This window comes from Chrysemys picta, chromosome 6 (genome assembly GCF_011386835.1).
Source record: "Chrysemys picta bellii isolate R12L10 chromosome 6, ASM1138683v2, whole genome shotgun sequence".
NCBI lineage: Eukaryota > Metazoa > Chordata > Testudines > Emydidae > Chrysemys > Chrysemys picta.
Genome location: NC_088796.1, coordinates 42,200,402 through 42,213,645, shown reverse-complemented (window position 1 = coordinate 42,213,645; position 13,244 = coordinate 42,200,402). Strand labels below are relative to the sequence as shown.

Below are 13,244 nucleotides of genomic sequence, written 5' to 3'. Positions count from 1 at the left end.
TGCAACTGAAGCACCTCCTTAACTGCCCTACGATACTAAAACTGGCCTGGTTACAGTTACCCCCAAATTCCACATGTGACATCTAACCTGTGCCTTGTCAATTATTCCTTTGAAAGCCTTAGGCATCAAGTTGACTTCTGTACAAGAGCACTACATTCTCCAAAAATATGTATCTAAAAATGTCAGTGCTCATGGGATGTCAGCTATTTACACAGCCAATCAGTCACTGAGATCTTTTCCCTCCTCAATGATGGAGTAAAGGAGATGAGAAAGCTCTATTGATACTCGAAGCTTATCAAAGTGTTCACATTTAAAACACTTTTTCTAGATTTTTTTCATAACATCCGATACACAATCTAAATAGGTCCAAAAAGAAAGCAAAACTTCTGTATATGTCAGGCACAAAAAAATCTAAAGTCCACAATAGGAGAGGCTATTGTTTACTTAGTAGTAACTAAGGTGAATCAGTACCTACTATAATAACCACAATATAATTAAGTTCAATATCCCCCCAAAACTAGTGATTTAACACTAAACTTCAGGGAGGGGAATTTCAAACATTTATAAACAGCAAATTACCTTAATTTTTGGTTGTACAAGGAAATAAGACCACACATTATTAAAATCCTCCATCTATTAATAATGTGATAACTCAAGTCACTCAGAGCAATTCAGAATTCTAAATTAATTTTTTTTTCATTTTCTCAGATAGTTAATGATTAGAGCTGGTGGAAAACAGCTATCCTGTCCTGCGAAACATGTGCGTAAACTCACGTCAATTAATGGAGAATAAAAAAAGATTATACATTCATGCAACCTAATGTGATTGATGAATTGGTGCCTTTAGATGGGTCAAGTGCACAATGCTGCGAAGTACATGAAGGCTCCGTGCATGCTTTGGATCAGACTTTACACTCTAATAGGCATGTGTGTGAAGTCTGAATGAGAGATCAATGTGCTTAGCCAAAGGTGCCAACTCCGTGGGTGCTCCAGGGCTAGAGCATCCATGGGGGAAAACAATGGTACGTGCTGAGCACCCAAAAGCAGCCCTCCTATCAGCACCTCCCCCTCCCCTCAGCGCCTCCTGTCCACTAGCGGGCCCCACTGATCAGCACTTCGCATTCCCTCCCTGCACCTCCCGCCCGCTGCAATCAGCTCTTTAGCAGCGTACAGGAGGCCGGGACAGGGAGGAGTGAAGACTCAGCATGCTTGGGGGAGAGAGCAGAATAGGGCAGGAAGAGGCTGGGCGGGGGTGGAAGAAGTGGGGCGGGGTGGAGGTCTGGCCTTGAGGGCAAGGGTGGAGTGGGGGCAGGGCCTGGGGCAGAGCTGGGAGTCGCACCCCCCCCCCCCCCCCGGCACAATGGAAAGTCTGCGCCTGTGTGCTTAGCTCCCTTTTAATACAGGTAAGTCAATTAAAGTACATTAAACTAGATCTATATAATGCCATGGCTGAGATTTAAATCACAGATGCCAGCATTAAAGTTTAGCATGAAACGCAGAACAGTTTTACAAAAGGCTGTGTATGCAATAAAAGGATCAAGCTACAATTGCTATGGAAACAAACACACAAAACAAAAACAATAAAAACCCTGCATTCCCTGACCTGGAGAAGATTCTAATTGCACACTTTGACAATTTGGCTGTTCAGCAGAGGAGCTGGCTATGCTGGAGGCATTTAGCTGGAAAAGAGCTTTTAGTGACAATAGCCCTAGATGCTGCTCAAGGTGCTGCAACAACCCCCTGCCTCCTATAACTCTGAATTTGTCTGTGGTTCCTTCAGAAATCAAAGGATCTATTGTCAAAGGTGTCATGGATCCCAAGGCCAGCCCCGGAAGTCTATAAGGAAGACTGAATAACCCAAGATCTTTAGTAAAAGGCTGAATGACAAGCTTTCAACCCTACCAATGAGATTACATCGGTTTGTATTGGTTTTCTGTTTTCACAAGAAAGAGAACTAGAACAGTGGTTCCCAAACTGGAGTTCACGAAATGTTACAGGTGGTTCTTGGGAAAAAGTTCCCTAATGGCGGACAGAGCTGTCAATAGGGAGCACGGGGCCTGGAGCCTGGACTTCCAAGAGCTAACCAGATCAAAGCAAGCATATCTATCACACGGAGGAGATTTAAACTTCAAGACTCCTTTTAAGAAATGGAAAGGGAGGTAGATATTTTTTGCTGTTTTTAAAATTAAATAGGCAGCTAGTGTTGTTTTCCAAATTATTATGAAGAACAAATTTAAGCCTTGTTGTAACGTGCGTTGTTTGCCTGGACTGCTGAAGACCTGAATGCTTGTGTAGGAAGAACTTTGAGTTGGCCTCTTAAATACTTTCATGCTGTTTCACATCTGATACTCCTTGATGAAACATAGGATCCTTGTCTTATAACAGGCTTATTCAAAGTGATACAAGCTACAAAAGTGAGATCTTGGAAGAGTGTTGCCATTTTCATAATGTAATAAAAATACTGTAATGATAAATAATAATTAATAATAGTGTGTGATAAGCATGTCATAAAAGCAATTTATATTTCCAAGATCACTGCTTTTATAATTTATACTCAGGTAAAAGAGAAAATCTCTGGAAATATTCATTTTTAGGAGGGGGTTCACGAGACATGAAACTTTAGTGAAAGGGATTCACAGCTTGTTAAAGTTTGGGAATCCCTGAACTAGAAACATCTTTTAAACAACAAAAACTGAGACGTCCCTCACATGTGCAGGTGCCCCATAAAGACATGCCTGTCGGGTGGAGGGGGCTACAGGCCTTGTGGGCCCCAAAGTGGATCACTGGGAACTATAACAATTATTGTGACAAGCAGTCATAATAAGCTCTTGAATGGGTTGCATATATTGTTTAATGAAGGGGATGCCAAGTGGTTTCAACCCCACATTTGACCTACTTAATAATAATAATTAATACTAGCACTTATACTACTGTTTTTCATCTTAAAAGCAGCTTCTCAACAGTCATATGACAGCAATATAATTGTTCCCATTTTATAGATTGAGGAACTGAACAAGAGAGGTTAAGTGACATGCCAAAAGCCATAGACAGTCATCATCAGTCATGAATAAACCTCAGAAGTTCGTGATTTCCAGGTTTTCGCTCAGGCCAGTAGACCATTCCCGTCGCTCTTTAAAATGATTGCAGCCTGGTATGAAATGTGTCAGATTCTAAGCACTGATTTGTTTAAAAAAAAAATTCACCCACTCTATTGCTGAGTTTGAAGCCTCACCAGTCCCTGCCTTCATGAACTGTGTACAAAAACTCAGGCTCTCTTTGCAGGCTCTGCAATGGCATTATACATATATTTTTATTCCTATAGCTGCATAGGGCTCCTGCCCACAATTGTGAGGATAGGCATATTTCTCACCTAACATTGCTGGTCAGCTGCACAAGACAGCCTGCTAATGTCTTACTGACTGAACCTACCATTCCCTTTAAAAAATACAGATGAAATCCATCTTTCTGCTGTCTCCTTTAACTTGTAAGCTGTCAACCAGCTCCCCACAGCCACACTTTAACAACCTTTGACAGCCTGCCTGCCTGCCTATGGCTAATGCCAATTCCCACACTCACACCTTCTTATTGTAGCACTCCCAGGGATTTAATTGCGACAACTGTACACACAATGTAACACAAAATACATCTTTGTTATACTGTATGCTGCTGTATAGACAAGATTCCTATACAAAACAGATAATAAATAACAATAAAGCTGCTCTTATTTGCAGATTTTAATCCATAGATCTCAATGCGCTTTTCAAACAAAGTGTCATGATCACCAATTTATAGATGGGGAAACCGAGGTACAGAAAGTTGAAGTGACCCTGACCAATGTCAAACACAAGGTCAGCAACAGAACTGGGAACAGAACTCAAAATATCCTGATTTGCTATCAAACGTCCCATCCACTGACAACATTGCCTCTATGTTGCAAGGTATCGTATGTTCATTTCACACTGCACTGAGGTTGGAGAATGGGGAAAATCTACACCTGTCAACATGTAATAGGGCAAAAATAATGTTATTCACACAAGCTATTTCCAGGGTGCCTATCACCATAGTTTAGTAGTTCCTAACACAGTAATTAGGGCTCTCATCATGATTATTCTCAAACTTTAGTTATTACAAACAATGGAGAGAAAAGTTACACTGCAGAAGTGTAGTGGACTAGACGATGTGTTTCTCCTAAAGAATTAAAGGCATTAATGCAAGTAATGGCATAGGTAAAGATAGATGGTTTACCTGCATGAGCTGAAAGAGGTGAATGAGGCCGAGGCAGAGCTGAAGACTGGCCATTGCCTATCAAACTCTTTCGGTTACTTGTCCGACAACTGTAGGGGAAAAAAAAAGTAACTTAAAACCAGAAAACAGTACACCCTCTCAATATCCTCTTACTCATAAGGCCCAATCCTGCACTCATTCAGCCCCCAATCTCCCATTCAAATCAAAACCATATGTTTCAACAAGAGTTTTGAGTATGCAAGAAATCTAGATTAGGCACATACTGGATAATGGCAAGAAGTGCCACTTCCCATATAACTGCATAAGATAATACATCACTGATAATTACCCAGCTTGCACTTCATTTACCATTCAGTGAGTACAAAGACCTATGCACCAATTCACAGTACTTTAGGCAACATTCTGTGTCACTAGTGTAATATCTTGTGACATATGCCTGTTATTATACATACAACATGCATAAATACATCAAAACAAATCTGAGTTTGGAATTGTCAGGCAATAATTAAAGATATTTGTGTTTACATGAACTTTCTCACTCCAAATCGCATGCAATGAAGAGCAATGATTTGTCAATCTTATGATGATACACTAATTAAAAATCTAATTATTGGGATAAATTTCACATCTGTGCCTTCCATCAATAGAACAGACGATGCCAACAAAGATAAATGCATTCATTCACACATTTTTCATCTCAAGTACTGCTAATCCACTGTTCCCCCCCCATAATAGATTATTATAAGAGATAAATATTAAATTCATACATCTATTAAAGTAAGGAAGAAGATGGGACCTTTTCCTTTAACTGCATCTTAGTATTTGTAAAAATTTACTTTTTACTACCTTATAACCATAATCAAACATGGGCACTACTTAACTTTATGCGTATAAGCAGCTCCATGAAACCATGGGACTACTCGTGCATAAAGTTAAGCAGGTGTGTAAGTGTTTGCAGGAGTGAATGAGGGGTCATAAATTTTACTTGCAAAGACTTTAAAGGGATATTGAAATAAATTCAGTCCAAAAATTTAGCCTAACACGATCAGAAATATTTCCAGTATTATAATAAGTTCCAATAAAAGTAGGGTTTTAATTAAATATTTCCCTGCATTGTTTCCAATTTAAACATTATATCATTGTGCTTTGTATGACTACCAGAAAGGGAAACTGACTAGTTTCCTCATTATACAAGCAGAATAAAATATAAAAAAGGTGAGAAAACAGCATAAATCAGAGGTGGGCCTACTACGGCCTGCGGGCCACATCCAGCCCGCAGGACCATCCTGCCTGGCCCGAGCTCCCGGCTGGGGAAGCTAGCCCCAGCCCCTTCCCCGCAGCCTCACCTCGCCGCGCCGCCAGCACTCTGGGCCGCCTCTCCTGCCAGGCGGCACGGGCAGCATGGCTGGCTGCAAGCTTCTGCTGCTCTGAGCAGCATGGTTAAGGGGGGTGGGGGGATTGGATAAGGGCAGGGGGTCCCCGGGGGCAGTCAGGGGACAGGGGGAGGTTGGATGGGCCGGGGGGGGGCAGTCAGGGGATAGGTAGCGGGGGGGTTGAATAGGGGGTGGGGTCCTGGGGAGCAGGGGCCCCAGGAGGGGGCGGTCAGGGGGAGGGTTGGATAGGTTGGGGGATCCTGAGGAGGGCAGTCAGGGTGCGAGAAGTGGGAGGGGGCAGGGGCCAGGCTGTTTGGGGAGGCACAGCCTTCCCTACCTAGTCCTCCATACAGTTTCGCAACGCCAATGTGGCCCTCGGGCCAAAAATGTTTGCCCACCCCTGGCATAAATAGTTAGCAGTAAATCAGATTTTTTAAAATCCAAGGCATTACTGACAACATAGTCAATGTTTTAAAAACATTGCTTTTTAACTGCACAGCATGTGCTGAATTACTGTTACTTAGTTCTGATTAACGGTATGCAATGTGGCAGCAGAAGAGCCCACCAAAAAGACCATTTGGTTTCTCCTGACCATATAAGAACAGAGTAAGACTGTCACACTTAGCTGGTTGGTAACAGAGAAAATATCAGACTGATTTTATGTATTATGCATTTGTTTAGCACATCCCAGAACCACATAACAATATCAAAGAAATAGGGCAAACTGATGGGAAAAATCTAAATTTAAATGCACAGGGAAATTAAAAACTCTGCATATTTGGTCTTTTTGAGATGGTGGATCTGCAAAAATGTATCCTGCTAAATATTTTGTCATCCCCAATTTAAAAATTAGGTAAAATCCCACTAACTCCCACCTATTATCTGGATGTCAGTGAAAAATTTAATATAGTTTTTGTGGTAAATTTTTGATTTCTAAAGATTGGTGGTTTGGGTTCTGTCATATGGTATTTCTTCTCCGATTAAACCAATCATATATGCTCCATAGGATAGGAGCCCATTGGACTTATTCTGTAAGACTGTGGGAGAGAAAAAATAATATCTAACTCCAAAAGGTGCCAACTGGTGGTAGGAGAGCACCAGAGCTCTCTTCCCAGTCCTCAAAGATGACATCACTGGGGGGGGGGGAGGGGAGGACAAATTGCCACAGGACCTTTTGTGAGTAGGTGGACTGTGTGGGGATACAGGGCTGTAGAGCCTGCATAGGTTTGGGTAATTGTGAGAAGCAATCACATTTTCCCCACATTGTTAGCTTTATATATATTTTTCTACTGTTGAAGCTGGTTTATTAAATGCTTCTCTATGACATTTTTGTAAAGTTCTGGCTGTATAGCTAAACTATTCTATATGTTTTGCTCTTGTAAAATTGATATCTGCTATTGGTTGCTTTTGTAAGTACTGTAGAGTTATTATATGGTATACTTTAGTTTTTTAATGTTATTTACCCTTTTTAATGTTATTTACCCTTACCCCTTAAATGTAGGACAAGAATTGTTTAAAGGGGAAAGGAGGTTAACTGAAATAAACAGAGAAAAAAACGGAAAATGCAAAATATTTATATTTGAACTGTATTTTAGCAGTGGTTCAAAAGCCGGTCCGCTGCTTGTTTCAGGGAAAGACCCTGGCGGGCCGGGCCAGTTTGTTTACCAGCCGCGTTCACACGTTCGGCCGGTCGCGGCTCCCACTGGCCACGGTTCGCCGCTCCAGGCCAATGGGGGCTACGGGAAAGGCGGCCAGCACATCCCTCGGCCCGCGCTGCTTCCCACAGCCCCCATTGGCCTGGAGCAGCGAACCGCAGCCATTGGGAGCCGCGATCGGCCGAACCTGTGGACGCGGCAGGTCAACAAACTAGCCCGGCCCACTGGGGCTTTCCCTGAACAAGCGGCGGACCGGCTTTGAGAACTACTGTTGTCAAGGGTACTCAATGCTTAAGATAGGTGTTTTTTATGTAGTCAATATTTCTTTTATTTAAAATTGTCCATATTAAATACTCCGTATTTCTACAGACCACACATCCAAAATCATCTTGTCATATTCCATCCCTAAGTTTTATATAGCTGTGGTATCCTGTGGCAAAACCCAGCTTATCTTCTGCTGCTTTTTAAAAATATTTTATTAACAGTTCATTTATTAATCTTCAATCCTGAAACTGTGTAGAGGGCACACATTTTCCGCCTGCTTCAGCTTCACATTAAAAATAGTGAAAAGGGGTCCTGATTGGGAAGCAGACTTTGAGGACCATCCATTGCTGACACTGCTGTCCGTACACTTTTTGGCATTTGCACTGAAGCCCTTTTCTCTGATGAGGCACTAACATGCTGGAGGGCTTCTGAGGTGTGTCAATATTACTGTTTCCTATACACCAAAAACCTACTTCCCATATTATGTACAGTTAGTATAAAATCATTATGCAAAGTAAACTATCCCAAACTTCTCACGTTGCTCCTCCATCATCATGTACATCTAAAACATCTTCTCCTTCTGTCACAGTGTGCTTCTAAATACCTAACTGTTTACCTCAAAGATAACCACTATCCTACTGCTAATCAAAATTTGGCAAGCATGAAATGTGGCATGAAAGTGGCTTTTTTTGCACTTCAATGATTTAATTTTAAAAAACCACACACTGCTTCAGTATTTCACAGGTATGAAATTACCAGAAATCTCACTAAAAATACCCTTTCATCAATTTTAGCTATAATTATGTCCAAGTATAGGACTCTGTGATTCAGTTATTTAATTGGAACTATATAAGTGGCATCGCTGAAATTATTAGTTTAATAAAGAGTGTTGCTAAAAATTCAAATCTAAGCAAATGAGGACTGTATTCAGTATTCCAGTATATTCTCCAGACAAAAAGTTAGTGATACCTTTTCCACACACAAAGGTAGGGATCGTTACCAAAAACATTTCATTCAAACGGCCCCCCACCCCAGCTCTGTTTTACGGTTCCCCCCTTTACTTTTTTAAAGTTAATACTGGAAACTAGGGTGGCATTATCGTCATTGGGCGAAATGTATGCAATAAATAAAGCCTTATTTTCAAGAGATATTCTTAGATGTCATTGAGGCTTTAGGCAGAATTTATTTATTACCATGCTGATTTAAATATTCTTTTAAAGAGAATAAAATGAAGAGAGGATGACACCTCCTTGCATTAGCTCTCTTGATAATAAGGTAAGATGTGAATCACTGCATGAAAGGGAAACTTCTACTTAGACTGTGACCATAACTTTATTTTTTATTTTGTTTCACAAAGACTTTGAATTATGTCATCCATCCTACAGCAGTGTAACCCTAAGAAGTGTGACTCTTGCACCCCGTTAAGGCCTGCATTAAGGAGGACCTCTGTGGATGGAAAATGTACAGGGAATCATGCAAAGATCAGGGCTGTTAGAACAAAAAAGAGTTGAGAACTCATGGTGGAGGAAGCAAAGGGTTGCCAACTATCCCAGCAATTTTGCTGCATTTGGCCCTGTAACATCAACTTTCAGTATATAAAAAAAACCCCAAACATCCCAGAGATAGTTCAGGTGGACAAAATAATTTATCCATTTCCTTTTATCTTCCAAGCTCCGTGTGGGCATCAAGCCACCCTTTCATCGTATTGCCTTTCTTAACAGTTATTTTCCCCCCAACCAAATCTGAAAGGATAAACCTTAGCTGATCAGAGGCAGCACTGACAGGAGAAAGATTTGTCTTGAGCAGAACAAAGTCAGAATAGTATTGGAACAGTCTACAGAGATGGTAACTTAAGCCAGCACAGACCACGGTAAGCCACATAGAGAACTGTGCCCACAACACACAATTATATAGGACCCGGATTTTATATCCTGATAAGGATGCCTATCACTAAGAAGAGACCTGCCAGCGGTGAATAAGCCAGACAGCAGGTGTGACTCATGATTTAGAGACTACCCAGGGAAAAAAAATCTTTAAAAAAGGGAAACTACTGTATGTCTTCAATGTTCCTCATTTAAATTAATATTAATTAATTAATTATTTAAAGACCTGGGGCCACACACAGAAGAATGCCAAATATACAAGCTTAACATTTTCTGTCAGTCTCCCTCTCCTCTTTCCCAGGCACTCCCTCTTTGGACTGTTTTTCACCTACTGGTATGAGGCCAACTGTATGAAGCATGTACATAAGGAGAAGTTATGAACCCTACATGTCTGGAAAGGGAGTAATTACAGAATCTGATAAAAACACCTTAAAACCATCTCCAACCCATAGTCTTGTTGAAATTTTATGTTACATCAGATCATCGACATCCTGGATCACCGTCACTGCTCCCTACCTATCTTCGATTCCAAATCAGAATTACCTACTTGGTTTTCAAATTCATCTTGACTGGTTCCACCTTACCTCCCTGTTCTCATATCCACCTACTCCCCTGCCCACTCACTCTCCTCTTCCTATCCTGGTTTCTTGTTTCTCTTCTCTCAACTTTACAGGGTTGGGGAATTGCTTGTTCATTTTTACTATTCCCTGTCAGGAAAAATGACCTAACCTCCTCCTCCCTCTGAGTCACTTCTCCTTAGAACCAAGCTTTCAACTTCAGCATAGGATTGACTCTCCCAGTGAAAGGGTTTTGTGATATAATGGATGAAGGATGCTACATAAAAATAATTTTTATTGAATCACATAAAATTAATCTCATAACACACGGGTGCAGTGTAACTACTGACTTCTAGGATTCAGGTAAATGAACCCTAACCCTGTTGCTGCTGAAACAGCTGCCCCTCTTGGTACACCAGACAAAATCCATTTGGGCAGTTTGTTAAAACAGGGCCAATAAAGCAGATGACAAAACTGCTAGTGTGACTATTGAAGGAGAACAGCAGAGAGAAGTTGCCATCCACAAGTGCTTGGAACAGAAGTATGGAAGAAAAAGTTGGGGTAGAAGCAGAGGGCTCAAGGAGAGGTAGATAACACAGAACAGACAGCTTTCTAAACATTATAATCCCATAAATCACAACTGCCAGTTTGTTATTTTCTATCATATCTGTGTTAACACAATATTGTTTTACTTCCAAGGGGCTCTAACATAGATACAGCTTAAATTGGGGGGGTCTGAATGACTTTTAAAGTAGAAAATATGTTAAAGAAAACAGGAGTGGTTAAAGTGCTGATGAACTCCAAGACTGATCAGTGCAAGAATCTGAAAGGCAAACATGGTACAGACCTAAATAGCTTAGGTGAAAATAGAAATTATTTCTTCTTTATTTTTTATAATAAACCTAGTAATTTAATCACTACATCTCTATTACAGTATTCAGAATAGCTTATCATAATTATACAAAAAATACAGTTTTGTAACAAATACTATATGTATCTTTAAATGCAGTATGCCCTGTTACATGCAAAGAAGAATCCATGACTTCTTTACAACTACAAAAAATATTTTCATCCCTAAACATTTGATGATTTTTTATCTGCTATATCCCACGTCAATGTTTTACAAGTAGTATTTAGCATTTGTGAAAGTTGCCAAGTTTGCAGCTCTGGAAATTGAAATTCTCCACTTATCCACAGAGCAGGGACAACATGAGACTGCAGTGAAAGCCATCCTGACCCTTCACTTCTTGTAAAATACTTTCAATAAGTGTACCAGCTGTGATGTTGACAGAACTGGACTGAAACCATTAACTCATTGCATATACCTATGCAACCACCAGCACTTCGAAAGGATATTTATTCTTAACAAATCAAGGCTGTTTAAACACACACTAAAGAAAGACAGCATTTCAGAGCTGAAGCATTAAATGCAAGTTTCCTGATAAGGTAATGAAGAGAATGGCTAATGAATGACACCGTGAGGTGTGCTATCATGGAAGAATCTTCTTCCACCCGGGCATATGAGCGCTAATACATGAGTAATTACTAGCAACAAAGGTTAATTGCTAAAAAAAAAAAACTGTAGGGAGGGACGGAGGTATTGACAGACTACCACTTGCCATGCTTTCCACAGGAAATTTGGCATCCGTTTTAATCATTTATAATGATTTCATTTCAACATGCTAAATTATTAATAATTTACACATATAATGAAGATGGATATGGACTATAAACGCCTCTGGCACCGCCTTTAGCAGCATGTCCTGATAACAGCACTCTTCTGCAACATAACCCTTAATTTTTGTGCCAGTGCAACATATTGGTTTAGTGGCAGGTAAAGATTAAAAAGGGATCCTGTATATTTGAAGATCTATTGCAAACAAAATCTTATATTTGCTAATACAAATCTAGAGAGACTAGACTACTGTGGAAGCCAGAATGCAAAGGCTGGCTGTGTAGACACAAGACAGACTACTAATGTAAGAGCAGCTCTGGGGAAAGAAAAGGCAGTTACATTTTCTGTAACATTAAAAATGTATAGCTGACAAGCACCTCAGGAGAAGCAAACTGTCTCTAGTAAGACACGGGAGGTGCCCACTTTGTTTACATTGGAAAAGTTCAATTTAACTTGTTCTGAAATGTGCTAGCCTATGACTTCACAGTTATTTATTGTCTTTATGAACACAGACACTAGAGAGTCAACTATGCAGTGGAGAGGCTTAAAGAGCAAAGTTTATCTAGTATTTTAACTGCTATTCACAGACAATAAGAGTGGGTAAGAAGGGAGCAAATGCTCTGCACTAAACCAACAGCAACATTTTACAAATAAAGTTAAAATAAGGCATGCACTGATTTTTCTTACTCCTTTATGAAAAAGTTGCTCTTCTGTATTACTTTAGGATCCCTAAGAACCCCTTTTGCAATCCTATGAGAAGTTATCTACCCCACTCAGATAATCTAAAAGCCAGCTGCAGTGAGGGAAGGAGGAGTACTGCCTATTGATGAGGCAGAGTAGTAGTCCCGTATGGTGCGCTTCTCCTCACCAAGAAGAGACAAAAGAAGACATCCTTTGAAGACACAAGATGTGATATTAGACTGCATCATTAAATGGAGTTTTGCATTGCCTTGGAGGGGAGATCTATGGTGATTCCGATGGTGCCAGAGCTGTGCAGTTTTACCGGAGAAAGCAAACCAGCAGGGGTGTTCCACTGGGAATTCCTACAGGATCTGGATTGGACCAGAACCCACAGATTTCATTCAGCACTGTTTATTTTCACATCACGTAAGACTAAGGCTATCAGGCTGTAGGCTCTGAGGCTTAAAAAAGTTGAGTAAGGCTGCCATCCTTTAAAAGTTTTGGGAGACACTCTCTATTTCCACTTAAAAGCTAAAGTAGGTTCAATTAGCTATAGTGACCATGAACAGCCTAAAAAGTACAATGGGACTTGTTTTCTCAGAGATCCATTCTGTTAGCATTTTAGAGCTGTTATTCAGCTGTTCAACATCTTTTCAACTGCATATCATGGCATATACCATGTAGTGCAGTACTATTTTCTTTTATTAATTGAACTGGTCACATGTAACATTTAGTAGCTTAAGGATATTAAGAGACACAAACCTTAATAAACTAGCATAGTACTTGGGAAATAAGATTGAAAGAATGAAATGAAATAACAAAAAAGGCTCTATACTTATTAAATCACCATAACATAAAGATTGTCATGGAAAGAGTAAAGAGAATAAGAATTCGAACACAATTCTGGTTTC

General features: G+C 40.3%; 1 protein-coding gene across 17 annotated transcripts in view; it reads right to left on the bottom strand.

Moving 5' to 3' along the window:
• MAST4 (microtubule associated serine/threonine kinase family member 4) overlaps positions 1-13,244 on the bottom strand; it is a 422,044-nt gene that overhangs the window by 102,894 nt on the left and 305,906 nt on the right. For all 17 annotated transcript variants that reach the window (XM_065599050.1, XM_065599051.1, XM_008170656.4 and 14 more), the window contains one exon: positions 4,246-4,334. In XM_065599050.1, coding sequence (XP_065455122.1) covers positions 4,246-4,334 — 89 coding nt within the window. The remainder of the gene's footprint in view (positions 1-4,245; positions 4,335-13,244) is intronic.